General features: G+C 43.5%; 1 protein-coding gene across 7 annotated transcripts in view; it reads left to right on the top strand.

The window, feature by feature from the left end:
- The window catches only part of FSHR (follicle stimulating hormone receptor), a 187,661-nt gene extending 177,246 nt beyond the window's left edge, over window positions 1–10,415 (top strand). For 5 of the 7 annotated variants that reach the window (XM_044925557.2, XM_044925556.2, XM_025260563.3 and 2 more), the window contains 2 exons: window positions 4,438–4,623; window positions 9,138–10,415. In XM_044925557.2, coding sequence (XP_044781492.2) covers window positions 4,438–4,623; window positions 9,138–10,371 — 1,420 coding nt within the window. In that variant the 3' untranslated portion in view covers window positions 10,372–10,415. 7 annotated transcript variants of the gene reach the window in all.
- The last annotated feature ends 13,751 nt before the right edge of the window (window positions 10,416–24,166 follow it).

Below are 24,166 nucleotides of genomic sequence, written 5' to 3'. Positions count from 1 at the left end.
TGGCACTAGCAGGGCATTCCGAGTTCTCGCATGGCAGCTTAGGGCTCTATAAGATTTAGAAGCTATCAGTGCTCTTAGAAGCAAAGTCCAGAACTGGCAGAGTAACACTTTCACCATACTCTACTGTAGTCCAAAGACATCACCAGGATTCACGGGAAGGGCAAATAGACCCTCTGTGGAAGAGCATGAAGAAATTGCAGTCATCTTTAATCAACTTACAGAGTCAATGAGAAAATATGATGGCATTGCATGCAATATAAAAATTTATTTGGGGAAATCTTCATTAATGTGGTTTTTGTATATTCTAAAATTAAGAGGTGAAGCCAATACTAAGAAAAAGTCTTCTGTTTTGTATCACTTGATTTTAGAAATATTAAAAATGTTAATGATAAGTAATAAATAATCCCCCTGGCTTAAATTACTCCTGAAGGACTTTGTTTATGCCTTCATCTCAGTCCCCGTAGGAAGCCTTGAACTATTTTAGACAAAACATGCAATCTTTGCTCCCTTCCATATTTGAGGGAAAAAATGAGAGCCCATGCACCAGGCAAAATAAAAACTTGGTCCCAGGGACCAAAATTTGAGTGTCAGTAGCAGAACTGATCAGAGAAGCAATTGCCTGAAGAGAGAAACTGGCGAGAATTTTTTTAGGGCAGAAAAGAAAGTTGAGAATCTCTGCAGCAATAGAAAGGCTAAGTGTTGAACAGGCTAGGACAGCTGGATCTTTCAGCATCAGGGAGTGAAGACTCACCACAGGGATCAAGGTTCATGGATCAGACTCTTAATTCCAGGGACCCCCAGCTCCACAGAATTAGAATACACAGGCAAGAACTAGAAAAGAGACCTTGGAACACCAAGAACATTTCTCCTATGGTGATAGCAATGAATGTTGTGAGAACCAGTTAAATTCCAGATACATGTGGAAGGTAACACCAAGTTATTTTGCTGAGGGTGGGTATACAGGGTATGAGAGAAAGAAGAGTCAAGGCTGACTTCCAAGTTTTTGCATGAACAACAGGAAAGGCTGCAAGTAGAGAAGGTTTGGGGTAAGATCGGGAGCTCAATGTTTAATATCTAAAGCTTCATCTGCCTATTAGACATACAAATAGAGATAATAAGGAAACAGGAGTGATGGAACGAGCAAGCAAAAGTCAGCAAGCACTCTGAAGTATTTGAACAATAGCATTGACAAATTTGATCTGTTGGGTATCTAACAAGGAGGGGAACTAAGTAAAATACACAGAGGTATTACATCAAGATAATTATTAACTCTGAAAATGTAAATTTCCCTTAGTATCAAGCAGGGAATTAGCAGTCCAGGGATTAGCAATAGTAGATAATTGCTACTAATCCTAGGCTGTAAGGGCAAGTGAGGATGTGATCTAATTGAAGCACAGAACTGGGATGGCTGGTAGCTGCTGGGTCCTCCACAGATCTGCGTGATAGAGCTGGAGTCACAGAGGAGCCGCTGCCCGAGGCAGAGGAGGGATGAGAAATGCCCGCGCTTCACCCTTCCTCCCACCTGCCAATCCCACAGGTGCCAGGTGTGCGACACAACTGAAGGCTGAGTGACACGGTGGCACCTGGGAGATGGGGACTTTAGAGGCCGTCTCTCCTGCAAGACACAGTGGAACACAGCAAAGGGCACAGAATGGAAGTGAGCGAGATCAGGCAAAGACCAGCACATCATATTCAGTGCTTTGTACCTCACTGGAAGTGCAATGGAGAATCACTGACTAGTTATAAGCAGAAAGTCACAATCTAATTGGGACTTCTAAACTATCACCCAGTCTGCAGTGTAACAATTGCATTAGAGCCAGATGGCCAGGATGATTAATTAAAATCATTAATTAAGTTAAATTAATAATTTAAATTAAGTAAATTAATTAAAATTAATTAAAATCTACTTGACTGGGCCATGAGATGCCCAGATAGCTGATAAAATATTATTCTTGAGTGCATCTGTGAGAGTGTTTTCATAAGATATTAGCACCAGATTCAATAGACTGAGTAAAGAAGATTCACCCTCCCCAGTGTGGGAGCATCATCTAATCAGTTGAGGGCCCTCATAGAACAAAAAGGCAGAAGGAAGGCAAGTGTGTTTCCTTTCTTGAGCTGAAATATCCATCTTCTGGCACTGGACATCAGAACTCCTGGTTCTTGGGTCTTCCAACTCTGAGACTTAAACCAGTGGCCTCCTTGGTTCTCAGGCTTTTGTCTCTGACTGAATTATACCACAAACGTTCCTGGTTCTCCAGCTTGCAGATGGTATATCATGAGACTTCTCAGCCTCCAAAATCATGTGAGTCAAATTCCATAATAAATATCCTCTTATATATCTCTACATATCCTATCAGTTCTGTTTCTCTGGAGAACCTTAATACAATGATCACAAGAAGAACAGTTATTGAGACTGTTGTCTCTCTAGGCAGAGATTATGGTGACTTAGACTAAAGTTGTGGCCAAGAAAAGTGGACCAATTTGAAACAAATGTAAAAGTTAGGCTTGCAAAAACAAGAAATTGAGTCCAAGGGAGGGAGAGGGAGGAGTCAAGGGTAACTGCCAGGTTTCTAGCCTGAACAGCACAGGGAAATGGAGGAGTCATTTCCTGAAATAAGGAAAACAAAAGGAGTAACATACTTAAAAAGAAGATGGTAAATTCAGTGTTGATACTTGCAAGTCATCAAAAGGGTGGGATCTGATGGACAATGGATTATCTGGATTTGGGGTTCAGAACTAGGATCTAAACTGGGATATATACAGAGAAGCCATCAGCATATACTTGGTATCTGAAATCAAAGTAGTAAGATCACCTGGGAAGATTATGTACAGTCAGAAAGGGGCCTGAGTTTAGAGGAACTCCAATAGATAGAGGAGAAAAAACAAAATCAGAAATAAGCCAAAGTAGATGTCAGAAGAAATTTAAAAGAATGTGATGCCAAGAAAAATGGAGACATGTTTTACACATGAAATGTAATTGAGAAATCAAGAAGGTTAGAACTAAGATGTGACCTTAATGAGTACTGTTTCTCTAGGGGTTGGGAAGAAACTGAGTTGGATTAGGAAATGAGAAAATAGTGACATCAAGTATGGACAACTAGTATAAGAAGTTTGCTTGGAAAAGGAAGAGACAAACAGGGCAGCAGTTATGCGTGGGTTTTACTGGACAATAGGAAGTGTTATAAATTTTTGAGCAAGAGAATAAATGACCCTATGAAAACAAGACTTTGAGAAAGTAATTTTCACCAGACTGGGAGAACATCTGGGGTAGCAGATATATATTCACACCCAGAAGTTTCATTCCTCCGAGGGCCTACTGTTTTGACTTAGAGGAAATGCAGACATTAGAAGATTCTCCTTTACCAAGTATACCCAAGGATGCTTGAAATGAGTCCATCTGGTCATCAGTACCTCCCCCTTCAGAAGCACTGATTCATGGCCAGCCTACTGACCCCAAAGTCTAAGCTGGTACCATTTAAATCTCCTTGCACCTACCAGCTGGTCACAGTTGTTTTGAAGGTTGAAGCTGCCAACAGTGCTGCCAGAAAGTTGCCCATGTCACTGGTGCTGCTGCCAGCGAGGATGGGACTCTGGAGCCCTCCAGGGACAGGAACCTGGTTAAAATGTTCATTTACATTTTAGACCTTGGGTCACCGAGGCATAGAGTCTCCAACAAAGCAAGAACAACTTGCGTGTGTGTGAGGTTTTCTGACGACAGCTGCCTGTCGAGTGCTGTCTGTTGGTCAGGAGGTTTTCTATGTACTTTAGCTTGTTTAATTCTCACAACCACCCTCTGAGGTAGGTATGATTATTACCATTCCTGTTGTACAACTGAGGGAACTGACACGTGGAGAAGTGAGGCAACTTGACCAAGGTCACCAATCTAACAGGTAGCGGGGCAGGGCACTCACGCGGACGAGTCTGTCCATGGATACCACAGTCATCGCCACCGCTCCCCTGACACTTGGACTTCGGGCTGAGGGTACCTCTGTTGCCCACCTCATATTCCTTCCTCTTTGCATCCTTTTCTGAAATGTAGCCACCGATTCCACCCCAGGTCAAGAAGTATATTTTTACATCTGGTTTTATGGTGGGGAGGAAGTGGTCTCACTTCCTCGATCCTAGTGATTTACTGAGTGTCTATTCTAAACAGACACTGTGAAAGGGGAAAGGGCTACAGTTAAGCCCCAGATCAGCCAGTGTGCTAGTACATCCAGGATACAGAGCAGCCTGTTATCCATATCCTCCTACCATGAACACAAGGGCCAAATGTCCCTTTAGACAAATATTTATGTGACTCAGGTATGTTGGATGAACAAGAGTGTCCCTCCTCCCTCATGTAAAAACAGGTCTACTATGACTGCTATTTTGACTGCTAACACAGCAGAAACATTTGGACTCACAGTAATCAGGTATGTTTGCCTCTTCTCCTTATAGAGATATTTCAAGAACCAGGATCCGTTCCCTGCCTAGCTATGGCTTAGAAAATCTTAAGAAGCTGCGGGCCAAGTCAACTTACCGCTTAAAAAAGCTTCCCAGTCTGGAAAAATTTGTCACACTCGTGGAGGCCAGCCTCACCTACCCCAGCCACTGCTGTGCCTTTGCAAACTGGAGGCGGCAAACGTGAGTTTTCTCTGTCCAGCCCTTGAGCCCTGTTTGGGCATTTCTCCAATGGAGTACTTGGTCCACAACTTCTGCATCCATGATGAAATCCCTTAGGCAAGTTCTAGATCAAAGCCTTAGTGTTTTTTTTTGAAAATGGGTTCACAGGAGAGAGCTACCCACATGGTAGGCTACCTACCAAATATTAAATGCTGCTGCTGCTGCTAAGTCACTTCAGTCGTGTCTGACCCTGTGCGACCCCATAGACGGTAGCCCACCAGGCTCCTCTGTCCCTGGGATTCTCCGGGCAAGAGAAATGGAGTGGGTTGCCATTTCCTTCTCCAATGCATGCATGCATGCTAAGTCACTTCAGTTGTGTCCGACTTTGTGTGACTCTATGGACAGCAGCCCACCAGGCTCCTCTGTCCACAGGATTCTCTAGGCAAGAATACTGGAGTGGGTTGCCATTTCCTCCTCCACCACACTAAACCTCCCTTACTCATCTTTGGAGCTTAGCACCTCACAGGGAGAACAAAGATTATGACATCTGTTCACTTTGGCTTTCAAGGCTGGTCAGGTTCCAGGAATCCCAGGTTAAAGAGGGTAATCCTAATAAAGCCAAGTTCTAGTGGGTGGCTAAAAAGTTGAGGTTGTGGAAAGGGAGTACTTTGAAGTTTACATGTTCCAGATATTTAAAGGATCCACCAGGGATACAGGTACTTCCCAGGTGGTTTTGTGGTTAAAAAAAAAAACCCACCTGCCAAGTAGCAGAAGCAGGTTCAATCCCTGGGTCAGGAAGATCCCCTGGAGAAGGAAATGGCAATCCACTCTAGTATTCTTGCATGGGAAATCCTATGGCAGGCTACAGTCCATGAGGTTGCAAAAGAGCAGGACACAATTTAGTGACTAAACAACAACAATAGGAGATATAATCTATTGGGTATCAGGAATTCTCCAAGTTTCTGCCTCTCCTGAGCTCACTGACACAACCCATTCCATGCAGTTGCACTCAGTCAGATGATGCCTGGTTCCTACTCTTTCACAGTAGCCCAGCATGAACACAGCTTCTGTGATACTGTTTTACTGCTTAACGTAGCCACTTCTATTATTCAACCTTAACATGCAGACATATACCCTACTCTAAAAACAAAACAACCAAATAATATACACCCTAAAATGTTTTGAACAGGCAGCAGTCCACACTCAGACCCATGTAAAGGGTCTGCAGAAAAGGGGCTACTCTTCAGAATTTGCACACATCATTAGGGAACTCCCCAGAATCAGACACTCCCCACAAGTTAGCTCAAGAGCTAGGGAATTTCTTCTTAAGGACTAGAATTTTTAAGAGCTTGGGCTGAAGCAGAAGGCCTGCCTCTTTTATAGTCCAGAAAGAGATATTCACAGCCAGGTCAGTGAAATTGGTATTTCACTGCCAAAATCCTGGAACTAAATACCCACCAGGAGAAATCTCAGAGGATGTTAAGACCACTGAAGGAGCTGCACATCACATGCTGTCAGTACCCAACACCATAGGAATATATTCTCTTACTCAGTTGCCCAGACTCCTCTGGTCTCTCCACCCCCTGGTAGTATAGATGTAGCGTCAGGGATCACCCAACTGGAAATCTCCAGGTCTGTCTTACATTGTACCATGGTTTGAAGGGTTTCCTTGTCCCTCTGGACCACTGGGCTCTCACCTTCTCTAGGTCCCTATTTTAAATTACATCAGGGCTTCTCAGGTGTGGCAAAGGAGAGGCCCACAGCTCTTCAAAGAACACGTGCCAAGACAGAATACAGAAATCACAATGATGTTTGGTCTTTCTATTTAGCAAATTCACAAGCCCACAACAATATGGTTATGCTATTCAGAAGATAATAAACACGGGATTTGTGTTTTAATTGTGTCACTTCATGCTATACCATAGTAGGTGTAGCACCGTTAGGTAATGAAATTTGAGTTTAAAGTTGCATGATGAAACTGCCCCTCCAGTCTTCACTTGGAAATAATGCCCAAAGTGTAAATCTTGGGCCCTGTGACTGTGAGATTTTGGCCGATGGCCCTTCTGAACTCTCATGGAAAAATCTTACAATCCACTCCTCTCCCTCATTTGTCATTGAACTGGTTATGTCCTTGTCATAGTTCTATACTCAGCTAACATTGCTATTTTGTCCTTGTTTTGTTATTTCTTGTTTTCAGGTGCTTTCTTTCCAGCTAGATTTTAAACTGATGCACTTGGCATATTCATTAAGTACCCACATAGGGCATGACCCCAATATGAACTCAGTACATAACCACCATCCTCTGTCTTCATATTGCTGATACCTGCCTAGTACTCACTGCCAGGCATATTAAAACTTTGTACCTTTATCTCATTTAAGTTTCACAAAAGTAACAGCACTATTCTCTTCTCACAAAGGCAGAAACTGAGACTCAGAGACTGTAAACAACTTGACTGACGCCAGTCGGACTCAAACTCTCTGGTCTGTCTATCTTCAAAACTCAGACTCTGGGCCACTCTGCCATGCACTTCCCAAGTAACTGTACATTGATTTATTGGGGGTCCAGGAGTACCACTTTTTAACTCCACCCCAAACTGAATTGTCAATTTCTTATAATACTTAGGATTTGCTGAGGCATTGCAGCGGCAAGACTTTATTTCCCTGGCTTCCATTTTTCTTTCTAGTCTTCTCCCATAGACATACATTGTTTACCATTTCCCCACTCATTTAGGTGACTTCCATTTCAGGAAAGGAAAGCATCAATACTTAACATATACCAGTAGCAGTATTAACAAAAAGCATCATCACAGCAGTCAACATAAGCCCCAGGAAGTGAAGGCTGTGTCTAGATGGTTAGTCAGATCCATTCCGGTGAATCGAATCACAGTCTGCAAGTGCCAGGTTACTTACTTCCTGTTTTTAGAACTGGGCTGCCACCGATTCAATGACTGGAAAAACACAGTGATTCTCTTGTTCCCTCTTTGCCAGTCTCTGAGCTTGCCTTACTTTTTTTTTTTTGCAAGATCTCTGGCTAAACCAAAAGATTTTGTGCACATTTTCAATTCCATATATGTTATTAACTGTTTAACCTCCTTAGTTTCAACTATGACTGACGTAAGTAAGAAGCTCTATCAGTCTCTAAAACAAAACAAAATGACACAGTCTCCAGGGGGAAAAAAAAAAGAGTCTGTAGGCCCAAGGGAAAAATGACTTCCTAGCAATTCAATTCACTTTCTGGAAGGGAGAGAAGGGAGGAATGGGTTCTCACTAACAGTCCCTTCTCCTAGAGGGTCATGGGGAAAGTTCAGTCCAGCCCGTGTCCACTGCAGACTTGACCAGCCCCCATTGTTCAGCACCTAATGGAATCTTTACCTCTTCCACACCCCATCCACTCTCTCCTTCTTATGGTTGGGGGTGGGAGGGCAGTCTTTGAAGAGTTTTAACACTCACCTCCCCACTCACTTCTGAGATTTTGTTAAGGCTTGAGACAAATGCAGTCACTCAACATTGCTGTGAGCTTGTCCCTCAGGGAGGGAGGAAATGAACAGGGTATGTGTGTATGTTTCCATTCGAAAGAAGACCCAGTGTGAAACATCCCCATTCCTTAAGACTTTGCTTCAAAACTATTCAGAACTACTACCCCCATCTCTACTTGTACTATCCACTTGTCTGGATAGAACATTTGTCATCTGGCTTTCATTCAAATCCCTTCTGGAAGTGCCTATATTCTGTTGGCAAGGCCTCTTGTATGTTGGGGTTCAAAGGGGGGAGACTAAGACAGAAAAAGTGACCCCGAAAAGATCCAGCTCCCTAGGGCATGAGTTACAATCCCTCACAACCTGCATTCTCAGGTTGAGATCCTTTTGGGATCTCACTAGCAAACTGCTGAAAATGAGAGAGTCAGGCTTACCTTGCAGACAATGCCTGAGGCCTACTGTGGCCCTTGAGGAGTGAAATAATAAAGAATACACCCCTCAGTAACATTTCAGGCAAGTTAGCAGACCTCCTAGTAGCACAAGTACCAAAGAGCTGGATAAGAGTTGGCTTCGAACAAACTAAAGACTCTGATCTTCCAAACTATGCAGACAAACTCCCACTTGAGTCAGAGGACAGTCCAGAGCTTCTAGGACTGGGGTTTAGTGTAGAGAAAATGGAATATATATTACTCAGGCATATGAAGGGAGGGCTGAATAGAAATGGGGAAGGGAGAGGATGGAGTTGATATCAAGTCTGTAAATTATCTGCACTTAACAGTAAGACTTAGCTAGTCCCAGGCGCCTTCCTCCCCACATTCAGTTTGTGGCCAGATGGTTTCCCGAGTGGGCCATCCAACTCGAGGAATATATACACAAGTTGTTCTGTTCATTTACAGTAAGAAGCATTAACCCTTGAGCTTAGTCTCAAGGGCAGACAAACTGTTAGAAGAAAAAAAAATCTCAAGAAGAAATCCCATTCTCTACCCTGTGTAAAGACAGTGATATATTTGCCATTCTGGATCCAACATGTTGACTCTGTTCCTTTTTGTATTTTTCTAGCTCTGACCTTCATCCAATTTGCAACAAATCTATGTTAAGGCAAGAAGTTGATGACATGACTCAGGCTAGGGGTCAGAGAGTCTCTTTGGCAGAAGATGATGAGCCCAGCTATGCCAAAGGATTTGACGTGATGTACAGTGAATTTGACTATGACTTATGCAATGAAGTGGTTGATGTGACTTGCTCCCCTGAGCCAGACGCATTTAATCCATGTGAAGATATCATGGGGGATGATATTCTCAGAGTCTTGATATGGTTTATTAGCATCCTGGCCATCACTGGGAACATCCTAGTGCTGGTGATCCTGATCACCAGCCAGTATAAACTCACAGTCCCCCGGTTCCTCATGTGCAATCTGGCCTTTGCCGATCTCTGCATTGGAATCTACCTGCTGCTCATAGCCTCAGTTGATGTCCACACCAAAAGCCAGTACCACAACTATGCCATCGACTGGCAAACTGGAGCAGGCTGTGATGCTGCCGGCTTTTTCACTGTCTTTGCCAGTGAGCTCTCAGTCTACACTCTGACCGCCATCACGCTGGAAAGGTGGCATACCATCACCCATGCCATGCAGCTCGAATGCAAAGTGCAGCTCCGCCATGCTGCCAGTGTCATGCTGGTGGGCTGGATCTTTGCTTTTGCAGTTGCCCTCTTTCCCATCTTTGGCATCAGCAGCTACATGAAGGTGAGCATCTGCCTGCCCATGGACATTGACAGCCCCTTGTCACAGCTCTATGTTATGTCCCTCCTTGTGCTCAATGTCCTGGCCTTTGTGGTCATCTGTGGCTGCTACGCTCACATCTACCTCACGGTGAGGAACCCCAACATCACATCCTCTTCTAGTGACACCAAGATAGCCAAGCGCATGGCCATGCTCATCTTCACCGACTTCCTCTGCATGGCACCCATCTCCTTCTTTGCCATCTCTGCCTCCCTCAAGGTGCCCCTCATCACTGTGTCCAAGTCAAAGATCCTCCTGGTCCTGTTCTACCCCATCAACTCCTGTGCCAACCCCTTCCTCTATGCCATCTTCACCAAGAACTTCCGCAGGGATTTCTTCATTCTGCTGAGCAAGTTTGGCTGCTATGAAGTGCAAGCCCAGACCTATAGGTCAGAAACCTCATCCACTGCCCACAACTTTCATCCAAGGAATGGTCACTGCCCCCCAGCTCCCAGGGTTACCAGTGGTTCCAATTACACACTTATCCCCCTAAGACATTTAGCCAAGAACTAAAACACAATGTACAAATGTTTCTGAGTGTTGAATGACAGATAAGTCTTGCCTTTGAAGAATATGCCATGGAAGAGCTGACAGAGCACTTCCACATACTTCATCTAATTTAATCCCCCTGACACATCCATAAGGTAAATTGGTCAGAAACTATTAACTCCATGTGATTCATTAGGAAACTGAAGACTTCATAACAACATTAATAATTAAAATAATGTAGTACTGCATCACATTTGTTCTATCCTTTATAGCGTTCAAAGTGCTCTTGTTCAGATCATCTCAACTGATCCCTATAAAAGTCCTATTAAGCAGGCAGAACAGGAATTATGCTTGGAGTTTTATAGATGAGGAACTCAAAACTTGAAGGGTTAAGTGACTTGTTCAAAATTGCTCAACTTATAAGAAGCAAAGCCAAAATTAAATGTTCTGACTCCCAGAGAACTTGCAAGAGAAGCAGTGCAATATTTATTCACTCATTCATTCCCTCAATGAATATTTACTGAATATCTATGTGATCCTTTGAAATATGTCAACCTGAGTAGGCTGAACTACATTTCCCAGAATTCCCTTTTCTTAAATCTTTCCCATGAAGGTAGGCCACATGAAAGATTTTCCTGAAAACAGGAGGATGGAAGGGAAGCTGCAGCCATTTTGTCACTCACACTTTGTTGCTCATCTGTTGATTCAGCTCACTGCTGTGAGTATGCAATGGGTCCACCATACCCTGGAACCTTCCTCGGGTTCTCTGCCTCTTAAGTCAAGTATATGTGTTTAGCTCCATGTTGAAGAACACCCATGTTTAGCAGAACACTTTTATCACCAAGGTCAGAAGCAACAAGAACAGAAATAGATTTTAGTTTGACCTTGTGGAGTCTGTCTTGAACTTATGGCTTCAAGCATGCTTGTGATCTTCCCTTTATGACTGCCTGCCCTATACACTAGCATCAGATGTAGAGACAACATTCTTACATAGCCCACTTTATCAACCTCCACAATTGTGTAAGTCAAATCCCTGTAACAAATCCCTGCCATATATATATGTATATATACACATATATATATGTACATGACTGCTTCTGCTTCTTCAGTCAAACCCTGACTGAAGTATACAACCCATATGGCGTGCCTATGGATTATATTGTTAAGAACACAGCAGCTTTGAAATTGGAGCTGAGATTTCATTCTTACTCCACAATAAGGCAGGACTTCTCCCTATCTCAGTGTCTTCCTCTGCAATGGGAGTTGGTTATAGTATCTAACTATTGGGCTGATTATAACAATTAGAAAAGAAAGTGGGTTTAAGGTACCTATTGTTATAACAGTCTTGATGAACAAGTTCACTTCTCTCCTCCCAGATCAATGCCTGAACTTGCACCTAGTTCTCCTAACTGGGATCTAGAACTCATTCCATCACATATTATTCCTAATAAATAACTACACTTCCCCTGCCTGCTTTCACAAATGACCCCATTTAGATGATCTGATCATCAGCTCAGTTCAGTCGCTCAGTCGTGTCCAAATTTTTGCAACCCCACGGGCTGCAGCAACCCAGGCCTCTCTGTTCGTCACCAACTCCCAGAGCCAACTCAAACTCATGTCCATTGCGTCGGTGATGCCATCCAACCATCTCATCCTCTGTTGTCCCCTTCTCCTCCTGCCTTCAGTCTTTCTCACCATCAGGGTCTTTTCCAATGAGTCAGTTCTTCGTATCAGGTGGCCACAGTACTGGAGTTTCAGCCTCAGCATCAGTCCTTCTAATGAATATTCAGGACTGATCTCCTTTAAGATCGACTGGTTGGATCTCCTTGCAGTGCAAGGGACTCAGGAGTCTTCTCCAACACCACAGTTGGAAAGCATCAATTTTTCAGTGCTCAGCTTTTTTATACTCCAACTCTCACATCCATGCATGACTACTGGAAAAACCATAGCTTTGACTAGATGGATCTCATCAGTTCAGTTCAGTTCAGTCGCTCAGTCGTGTCCGACTCTTTGCAACCCCATGAATCGCAGCATGCCAGGCCTCCCTGTCCAACACCAACTCCTGGAGTTCACTGAGACTCACATCCATCGGGTCAGTGATGCCATCCAGCCATCTCATCCTCTGTCGTCCCCTTCTCCTCCTGCCCCCAATCCCTCCCAGCATCAGAGTCTTTTCCAATGAGTCAACACTTTGCATGAGGTGGCCAAAGTACTGGAGTTTCAGCTTTAGCATCATTCCTTCCAAAGAAATCCCAGGGCTGATCTCCTTCAGAATGGACTGCTTGGATCTCCTTGCAGTCCATGGGACTCTCAAGAGTCTTCTCCAACACCACCGTTCAAAAGCATCAATTCTTCGGCGCTCAGCTTTCTTCACAGTCCAACTCTCACATCCATACATGACCACAGGAAAAACCATAGCCTTGACTGGACGGACCTTTGTTGGCAAAGTAATGTCTCTGCTTTTCGATATGCTATCTAGGTCGGTCATAACTTTCCTTCCAAGGAGTAAGCATCTTTGAATTTCATGGCTGCAGTCACCATCTGCAGTGATTTTGGAGCCCCCCAAAATAAAGTCTGACACTGTTTCCACTGTTTCCCCATCTATTTCCCATGAAGTGATGGGACTGAATGCCATGATCTTCGTTTTCTGAATGTTGAGGTTTAAGCCAACTTTTTCACTCTCCATTTTCACTTTCATCAAGAGGCTTTTGAGTTCCTCTTCACTTTCTGCCATAAGGGTGGTGTCATCTGCATATCTGAGGTGATTGATATTTCTCCTGGCAATCTTGATTTCAGCCTGTGTTTCTTCCAGTCCAGCGCCTCTCATGATGTACTCTGCACATAAGTTAAATAAGCAGGGTGACAATATACAGCCTTGACGAACTCCTTTTCCTATTTGGAACCAGTCTGTTGTTCCATGTCCAGTTCTAACTGTTGCTTCCTGACCTGCATACAGATTTCTCAAGAGGCAGGTCAGGTGGTCTGGTATTCCCATCTCTTTCAGAATTTTCCACAGTTTATTGTGATCCACACAGTCAAAGGCTTTGGCATAGTCAATAAAGCAGAAATAGATGCTTTTCTGGAACTCTCTTGCTTTTTCCATGATCCAGTGGATGTTGGCAATTTGATCTCTGGTTCCTCTGCTTTTCTAAAACCAGTTTGAACATCTGGAAGTTCACGGTTCACATATTGCTGAAGCCTGGCTTGGAGAATAAATAACCACAAATCCCCACAACCAGCCCACAAAGCTCCAAGTCTCCTCTGAGAGTATCCTTGTTCCATGTCAAAGCCAATCCTTCCTTCTCTTAGCCCATGGCAAACATTTCAAAAGTTGGTCCCAAATGAATTAACAAGAGCTGAAGAAAAACCAGAGATATTACTTTGCCAACAAAGGTGCATCTAGTCAAGGCTACGGTTTTTCCAGTGGTCATGTATGGATGTGAGAGTTGGACTGTGAAGAAAGCCGAGTGCCAAAGAATTGATGCTTTTGAACTGTGGTGTTGGAGAAGACTCTTGAGAGTCCCTTGGACTGCAAGGAGATCCAACCAGTCCATCCTAAAGGAGATCAGTCCTGGGTGTTCATTGGAAGGACTGATGCTAAAGCTGAAACTCCAATACTTTAGCCACCTCATGCAAAGAGTTGACTCATTGGAAAAGACCCTGATGCTGGGAGAGATTGGGGGCAGGAGGAGAAGGGGATGACAGAGGATGAGATGGCAGGATGGCATCACCGACTCGATGGACATGAGTTAGAGTGAACTCTGGGAGTTGGTGATGGACAGGGAGGCCTGGTGTGCTGCAATTCATGGGGGTCACAAAGAGTCAGACACGACTGAGTGACTGAACTGAACTGAAGAAAAACCAACCATCTCTGCAGATGTGACCTGGCATCCCCTGATCTATTATTAACGTGGAGTGAAGAATGGAATACGTAGCCACAGGAATAGTCTCGAGCTGAGCAGGTCAGTGCAGTAGCCAGTAGCCACATGTGGCCATTGAGTATTTGAAATCCAGCAGCCTGAACTGGGACCTACTATGAGTAAAAGACACAATGGGTTTCAAATATTTAGTGCAAAGAAAAAAGAATTACAATATCTCAATAATTTTGATAATGATTACATCTTGGAACAAGTATTATTTTGGACAGCCTGAGAAAAATACATTTAAAAATTAATCTCACCTATTTCTTTTTACATTTGTTAATGTGGCTGCTAGAATATTTAAAATTACCTAAGTGAATCGTTTTCTATTCCGTTTCTATTCTATTTCCAATAGAATCGTATTTCTATTGGAGAGCATGGCTCTAGAGTTATATGAAAATAAAGCATTTTCATTTAGTATTTTCCCCCCTAGGACTCCACTGCCGCACTGTTGGGCTCTCCCAACTCCATCTGCAATCATTTTTCTTCATTGTTTGTCACCAGAGGGGAGTATTTCTGAATTTGGACTAAAAAGCAAGTAGCATCTAAATTAAAAATAGGATACAGTATTAATTATTTCACAGCATAGCTGTTGATGAGACAATGATTTAACAGATAGTGGTTCTGAGAGTCAAGAATATATTCAAAGATAAACATACACCAAGAGAACCTCAGAAGGCTTTCATTCAGTTACTCTGTCATACACTTCCTGGTAAGAGATAAAACTTTCCTCAAACCAGCAAATATATTTATAGGCAACTACATCAAGCATTTTGAAACCCTTTAGACAAATCCTAAAAGGAAAACACTTTCTCTATTTCCTGTATTTGAATTAAAAAAAAAAAAAAACGAATCCAGTGTATCAGTTACTCTCCCTCCTAAACAGTGATTATACAGGTAACACCTCTAGTCTGCATCTTCCAGAATGATGCTTCAGGATGCATGGTGACCCAGGGAAAGGGGGGAAGAGGGGAAGAGGGGAAGGCAAAGGGGGAGGAAGAAGGAAAAGGAACAGAAAAAGAAAAAGAAACACAACCAAAAGAAATGTCAAAATGTTATCCCAAGTTGCTCTTTTTCTAAAATTTCTATTCATAATCTTGAATACCATAAAGAGGGCCAGTGTCTCCCAAGGATTTCTTAAAGTACCCATATCTCCAGAGGTGATATTCAAAATACTAACAACTGGCCTGGTACAGCCCAGGGACTGATCTCAGAATGAACCCTGGTGGTGAGCAATCAATTGGGCCATCATAATACAAACAGGGTGAATGCCAGCCCTGCATGCATACCTCCCAGCCCCCTAACCTGAACCCAGACCTGTTCCCAGATACCTTTCCTCAAGCTTTAATCCACCATACCCTCCTTCAGTCCCATCCTGGCCAGCCTCTCTTATCACCTTCTGCCTCAACCCTCCTTTCCTCCAGATCCTCCTTCACTGAATCCTAAGAAGCTGACAGATAATATAGGATCCTCCTTGGAGGGGTCAGAACAAAGAGACCAAATGAGTAAATCCAGAAGCTCTTAGGGAACAGAGTGAAATGATGAGCTGGCTTTACAGATTAATAAACAATTTTTATCTTGCCACACACAGAAGCAATAATGCAAAGAGGGCTGATGGCACCAGAAACTGTATTTCACTACAAGTCTCCACTCATTAAATACAAAATACCCTTCAGACCTTGTTTCTGGAAAAGATACACCGAGGGAAGGATAAGACAAGAGGAAAGACCCCTCTCGCTCTTGTATCAGCAAAATATAACAGATCTTACCAGAAGTGATATTCTGCCTTATTTAGGCCAGTATATTTTAGCACCCATTAGAAAGCAGAAAAAGATCAATGAAACTGATTTTTTTTTTTTAATTCTGGTGTGAGAGCTGTAAACTTTGGGCTTATGAAGAATTTCATTTTAATAGGAAAATTTATAGAAACAAGCAAAGAATGAAGTTTCTGATTCTGGATAGTAATCCAAATAGAGACAGAAGACAGCAGTAGAGAAAGAGGACAAATATATAGAAAACTTTAACTGTTTAATATATGACACTAAAGAAACTAAAAGTCAGCACAAAATAAAGCCCAACCATGAGGTCATGCTTGCTTGTTCTCATCAAAATGCTTTCTTTCAGCTGCAAATAGCAGAAACTCCAAGTAAAAAAAAATGCCTTAAATATGAAGGCCAATTATATAAGATGCTCCAAACTTGGGTGAGCAGCTCAGTGGTCTCAAGGACACAGGACCTTTCTGTGTCTTTGCCCCACCATACTTGGAGTGTTCCACCATGCCTTCCTCATGGTAGCAAGGCTGCTGCCGCAGTTCCAGACACCACAGGTAGGCAGGAATGAACCCAGAAAAAAGAGAGGTCTTTCCTTCATGCATCGCATTTTCAAGGGGAGAAAATTTCTCCCCAAAGACCGTCAGCAAATGTTCCTTCCTACCCATTATGGAAGATTACTGTCCTGCCTGTAAGGGAGGTGTGAAAATGAAGCTCTGCCACACTGAGCCTCTAGGTTGGAAGGCTGGCTCTCCCAGTCACAGAGGCAGAGGGGGAGCTGCAGTGGGAGGGACACTGGCAATCTCATCCTTGCCCTGAGTCGATTCAAATCCTCTCCCATGGGATGAAGACCGTGAGGCTCAAGGTCAGGACACATATGGCACCTAACAACTCACATCCTGTGTCATCACACCTCCCCTGTCTCTCTCTCCACCTCGTCCAGCTCTTCTCCCCAAGTTAGTCTCATCTACTTTTCCCTGGAACAAACTTTAGAAGTTTCTTAGATCTGAAAGCAACTGCTCGAGTCAGACATTGCCCAAGAAAAGGAAAAGGAGAAAGAGAGTAGGGGAAAAAAAGAGAAAAGAAACAAACAAACACACACATGCACACACACAGACACTTGGATAGGAAGAATGGAGATGTGAGGAGGAGGAGAAAGAGGACAGGGCAGGACAAGTTAAACAAAGGAGTACTGTGGAGAGGAGCCAGGCCCGGACTCTAGTACTTGCCCATCTCAGGCTTAAAACACTTTCAACTCATTGCAAAGACTTCAACTCAAAACACTGAATGGCCTCAGTCTTAGATCACAGTAGAAAGGTCCACCCTTCATTCCATGATGTTTAGACTTCCCAGGGCTCCATGTACCATGATCTGCATTCCCAAGATCCAGTTTAAAGGATGAGTAATGGGAAAATATTTTTGAAGGTCTTCAAAGCCTCTTCACTTCATATGTCAATATAAAGACAGTTCAGTCCTTTCCAGGAGCCCAGGTCTTCTCTCCAATTGCATTACCCACAGCCCCTAAGTGTTCTGTTCTGGGATAGGAAAGTCTCAAAAATGCACTAAATCCCAAAGTTTTTCAGAGTGTCATCTGTGTGCTCTTGCTTCCTTTTCTTCTGTTTACTTTACAACACAGGATTCCTTGAATTTTGATATCTTCTTTAGAGACAAATACAAAGAGAGAATATCATAAAAGTCATCTTATTTTTAGTGATAGTTTCCACATAATAAGATGCAAAGAGCATTCTTGGCTCTGCATTTAGAGAATTCTCGGGCAATTTCCCCCCCACGTATCATTAGCTAGGGTCCTTTAAACTTCCAGGTATTAATGAGGTGCATAAAGAAGAGGCTTGGGTAGAAAAGGTTTTAAGTTGTTTCATAAACAGCAGAAGCTGTACCACAGGGTTCCTGTCTTCCAAAAATCAATCTAGCAAATTGTTATACGTTTCTGTTTCCCTTTAGGTGGGGGCGAGGGGGAGGAAGAGAAAGAAGGAGATGAAGCAAGAAAACCTGAAAAATACCAGTAAGAATAAATTGCCTCTGTCTATAGAGATGGAAACCCTTCACAGGCCACATCCCTACAGAAACCCTGACAAATTCTCCTCTCCATCTATTCCACATACAGCATGAGCTGCTTCCAGTCCAGGCTCCCAGTATCACAGGCCAGGGTAGTGCTTCCTCAGGAAACAGCCCTGGAAGACCCCCATCCAACATAAGCTAACAGAACATTGGATGTGGGTCAGTCGGGCTGGTGTGTTAATCCTCTTTCCTAGGATGTCTGGCGTGCTTCAGGCAGCTTAGTTGTCTATGTATTTCAGTGAACAGCTTTAGATCAAAATTCAAGAGCCAATTTACTTGTGGAAGGGAGTCTAATCAAAAGACATAATGGTGAAGCATTTGGGATTGTGTAAATATTTGGTGTTGGGATAAATTTTATCACTGGTGGCTACCTCTAGAAATCAAAAACTCACTCTGAAGAAGCCCACAGAGTTCTGTTTTCCACTCATTCATTCTCTCATTTAACGAATATTTATTGAGTGCCTAGTGTAACCCACTCAACACTGTGCTGTTGGAGAAGACTCTTGAGAGTCCCTTGGACTGCAAGGAGATTCAACCAGTCCATCCTAAAGGAAATCAGTCCTGAATATTGATTGGAAGGACTGATGCTGAAGCTGAAACTCCAATTCTTTGGCCACCTGATGAGACATGACTCATTGGAAAAGACCCTGATGCTGGGAAAGATTGAAGGCAGGAGGAGAAGGGGACGACAGAGGATAAGATGGTTGGATGGCATCACCAATGCTACGGACATGAGTTTGAGTAGGTTCTGGGAGTTGGTAATAGGCAGGGAAGCCTGGCATGCTGCAGTCCATGGGGTCACAAAAAGTCTTACACGACTGAGCAACTCAACTAGTGTAACCCAAGCACTATTCCAGTCACTGGAAAAACAGCGGTAAATAATCCAGTGAAAATTCTACCTTCAGGGAATTTACATTCTAGTAAAGGGAGCAGAAGACACACAAGTTAAATAAGTAAAATATATGGAGTGCTGGACACTGGTAGGTTCCCATAACAAAGCACAAAGCAGGGAAGCAGGATGTAATATAAACTGTCAGGGAATAATTAAAGGCCTCCCTAAAAAGATGACTTTAGACTAAAAACAGAAGGGAAGTGGAAAGTGAGACATGTGGATATTGAGGGAAGGTTGGTTTGGGCAGAGGAAAGAACAAGTACAAAAGCCCTTAGGCTAGGCTAATTTTTTTGTGTTCTAGAAAAATAAGGTCTGTATGGCTGGAGCAGAGAAAAAGGGGGTGGGAGAGAGGGACAAGGACAAAAAATACAGCTGGCCGGGTTACTGTTATAGCTTTACTTCTAAATAGGTGAAGTGGCAGAAAAATATTGGGAAGGTTGTAGTAACTATTAATTGAGTCATTGTGTGTTGATGGCCTGGCCTAGCGTTAAACACTAGGAGATCCTGAATTCAGCCACTTTTCATTGCCTCTAACAGCTTGCTCCACCTCATCCTCCTCAGCCCCCACCCTTCCAGTTTCCCCAGCCTCCACTTCACACCCCCCACCCCCACCATTCTCCACCCTCTCTACAGCAAAGCTGCTCTCCTGCAGAGTTGTCACTTTGTAAAGAAGATGATAAATGGCTCACACCATAGAGATAATAATCTCTGAAATTTCAATGGGCTTTACACATTCTAGAAGACATTGACTTGCATTGGCTCATTAGATCCTCAAAACATTTCTGTGAGATAGGAAGGGTTCTTTTATTATAAAAGAAGAAATCACCATTCTGAAGTTCAGAATGTAGCCCATCTAGAGTCTTACAGCTAAGGGAAGGCAGAGTAAGACTAGAATTCAAGCCTCCTGCTGTCCCCTTCCTAGTTATAGAAGTAAAGATATTGGCTTCCCTGATGGCTCAGTGGTAAAGAACCTGCCTGCAATGCAGGAGACACAGGTTCAATCCCTGAGTCCAGAAGATCCCCTGGAAGAGGGCATGGCAACCCACTCTAGTATTCTTGCCTGGAGAATTTCATGGACAGAAGAACCTGGAGGGCTACAGTCCAGGTCACAGAGAGTCGGACACGACTGAATGATAACACACAGAGATACTGGAAACACCACTCTCAGCATGAACGAAGGGCAATGGCCTAAATCAGACACTTCCAGCAGCAAGACTAAACCAGGAGCTGACCATGTTCTCTCACAACTGGTGTTTGGTCACAGTGGAGCCTTGATGGCATGGATTTAGTTCAATCAACAGGGAAAACAGAATCACAAAGCAAAGTCAAGCATGCAGGTAAGCAGGATTTTATATTTTTTTGCTAATTCCCTGTAACATTTCTCCTCCTAATCCCAGGCACAGTGTCCCCCTAACTGGCAGGCAGCTGAGCTCAGCAGAAGCCAAGAGGGAAACTCACTGAAGTCCATGAAGTGTACACTAACCCAGGATGTGTAACTAATCACAGGCCAAACTCGGCTGTGGGTTGAAGTAGTTGAGGAGTTTGAAAACTCTAAATTATTTCCTTAAGAAGGGAATAAATGTGAAGTATATTTTTGTTCATCCCTGAAAGAGCCCATTGTTTGAAGAGGATAAAACCATGGCATGGCCTGGGCCCTTTTCTCTGCTACAATCAATCACTTAACAAAGCAACATAAAGGCAGAAGTGCCCAGAGACCTCGGCCAGGTCTGTGGTAATTAACATCTGCAGTAATCAGTTTGCTACAGTGCAGCGGCCCTGCTCTAGCCATGCTCCAGCACAGCCAAGGGGGCGAGGAGTCCACAAGGCCAAGGGGACATGACCACCCAAGCCTGCACTGAATGTGCTGATACTTGGGGCCCCCAGACCTCCTGCCCAAATAATCAGGGCCTACTTTGTCCTCCCTATGGTGAACCACAGCCCCAGGGCATACCACAAGGCCTGAGGATCACTGTTCTGGGGTGTGGACAGAGCTGACAGATGCAGGTGGTGCCACACAGGATGGAATCAGGATGGGCGGAGAAGAGAGTAACTATGAGTCAATACTTCCATGGGCACTGTGAACCGATTACCACAGATGTTAATGATGGGTCTGCATGAAGAAATGGAGATGGACTGATGCCCTCTCATCCCTACGACTGAGAAAACTACTCAAGGTTTCCAAGACTTTTTTTCCCTCCCTAAGATATTTTTTATTTTTAGACAAAGTATTTTAATATAGAAATTCTTTAACATACAAACTGCCATCACAACACCATTCACATAGTAATGAAGGAATGGGATATAGCAGGAAGCAAGGGAAAGGGAAGGAAGGTTTTCAGCATCCTTACTGCTTCCTCTGCCTACAATCACTCTATGGCCTGTGAGGACAGATCAGGGCAGCCAGAGGAGCACTGATGCTGAGACTGAGACAAACCAACCTAGGGGGAAGAGCAGGTTCCCCTCAACATGCCACGTCCCCACTGAGCAGTCTCCAGGTAAAGCCAGATTCAGTTAGGAGGTAAGAGGGAAGTAGATTTGAGAGGAGGATCAACCATCATTCCACAGCATCCTTCTGATCTCACCTTTGAGAACAGAGTTTTCCAGGGGCTGCTCAATTGACAAGACTTAAAAATTGTCCTAGTTCTTCATAGCTGGCGGGTCAGTATAGTTACCTTCACTGGGACCCACATCCATATTGACCCTACTCTGCCCTTCAGAGAACTTCACCACATTTATCAAAACTCTTGATACCTTATTCTGTCTCCATATTCTTCCCAGTCCTGCACCTTTCTGGTGACTTCAGCACCTTTATGGATCCCCCAGGTTGGATCTCAGCTTCACAATACTTTAACTTACTTACTTGCAGTGCCTTACACCGTCATCGACTTTAGCCACATGTGGCCACAAGTCTGACCTCTTAATTTCCAGAAACAGCCTCCATCCCTCTGAAGTCTTCCCCCTCAGAAGTCTGCTCCCAGACTCCCTCACCATCTACTACCTTTCTCAAATTTCTTCCTGAAACTGGCCTCGTCCTTCAGGCTGCCATGATTTACACATGTTATGCTCCTGCTAGAAGATCCTCCTCGTATCTGTCTGCCTGATATACCCACCCAATCTGTAAAAACTTGGCTCAAACATCATTTTTTCTAAATTCGACATACACTGATTAAGGGCTTCCCTGGTAGCTCAGCTGGTAAAGAATCTACCTGCAATGCTGGAGACCCCTGTTCGATTCCTGGGTTGGGAAGATTCCCTGGAGAAAGGAACAGCTACCTACTCCAGTATTCTGGCCTGGAGAATTCCACGGACAGAGGAGCCTAGCAGGCTACAGTCCATAGGATTGCAAAAAGTTGGACACAATTGAGCAGCTTTCACTTTCACATTGATTGAGCACCTACTAGGAAGCACTCAATGTGCTAAGCAGGAGGATTACAAAAATGAGTAGAATGTCTTCCTTTCCCTTCACAGAGTAGCTCAGAAAACAGACAAGGGAACATAAAATTCCAATCCATGTGGGAGCTCATTACTAGACTTGCCTTACAAGAAACGCTAAAAGACATTCTTCAAGAAGACATAAAAAGATGTTAATTAACATCATAAAAACGCATGATTGCATGTGTAAAACTCTGGTAATGTAAATATATAGTCAAAGTCATTTTCCTAATATTGTGATGGTGATGCATAATTCACCTACAATTAATCTAAAAGTTAAAAAATAAATATAGAAGACTCTTGAGAGTCCCTTGGACTGCAAGGAGAAGATCCAGCCAGTCCATTCTGAAGGAGATCAGCCCTGGGATTTCTTTGGAAGGAATGATGCTAAAGCTGAAACTCCTGTACTTTGGCCACCTCATGCGAAGAGTTGACTCATTGGAAAAGACTCTGATGCTGGGAGGGATTGGGGGCAGGATGAGAAGGGGACGACAGAGAGTGAGATGGCTGGATGGCATCACTGACTCGATGGACGTGAGTCTGAGTGAACTCCGGGAGTTGGTGATGGACAGGGAGGCCTGGCGTGCTGCGATTCATGGGGTCGCAAAGAGTCGGACACGACTGAGCGACTGATCTGATCTGATATTAAAATTAATAACTTACACATTGGACACACAATATAAAAAATTGTAAGGTATAACATCAATAACCTAAAGTGTGAGGGGGAGAAGTAGAGTTGATCCTTGAACAACACAGGGGTTAATCAACATATAACTTTAGTCATCCCTCCATATCTACAATTCCTCTGCATCTGCAGATTCAGCCAACCACAGACCTCATAGCACCATAGTATCTACCACTATTGAAATATATCTGCATATAAGTAGACCCTCAACTCAAACCCATGTTTCTACATGCTAAAAAAATTAGTTTGTTATCATCTTAAAATAGCAAGTTACAAATATAAGATATTTATGTAAGCCTCATTGCAACCACAAAAGAAAACCTGCAGTAGATATAAAACAGATTGAGAAAGAAATCAGAGTATGTGTACTTGCTAAGTCACTTCACTAATGTCCGACTCTCTGTGATCCTATGGACCATAGCCCACCAGGCTCCTCTATCCATGGGATTCTCCAGACAAGATTAGTGGAGTGAGTTGCCATGCCCTCCCCCAAGGGATCGTCACAACCCAGGGATCGAACCCAGGTCTGCCGCATCACAGGTGGATTCTTTACCATTTAAGCCACCAGGGAAGCCCATGAATACTAGAATGGCTAGCCTATCCCTTCTCCAGGAGATTGTCCCAACCAAGAATCGAACTGGGGTCTCCTGCATTGCAGGCAGATTCTTTACCAGCTAAGATAGCAGGAAACGAAGATCATGGCATCTGGTCCCATCACTTCATGGGAAATAGATGGGGAAAGAGTGGAAACAGTGTCAGACTTTATTTTGGGGGGCTCCAAAATCACTGCAGATGGTGACTGCAGCCATGAAATTAAAAGATGCTTACTCCTTGGAAGGAAAGTTATGACCAACCTAGATAGCATATTCAAAAGCAGAGACATTACTTTGCCAACAAAGGTCCATCTAGTCAAGGCTATGGTTTTTCCTGTGATCATGTATGGATGTGAGAGTTGGACTGTGAAGAAAGCTGAGCGCCAAAGAATTGATGCTTTTCAACTGTGGTGTTGGAGAAGACTCTTGAGAGTCCCTTGGACTGCAAG

Source organism: Bubalus bubalis, chromosome 12, assembly GCF_019923935.1.
Source record: "Bubalus bubalis isolate 160015118507 breed Murrah chromosome 12, NDDB_SH_1, whole genome shotgun sequence".
Lineage (NCBI taxonomy): Eukaryota > Metazoa > Chordata > Mammalia > Artiodactyla > Bovidae > Bubalus > Bubalus bubalis.
This window is presented reverse-complemented; position numbering and strand designations above follow the sequence as displayed.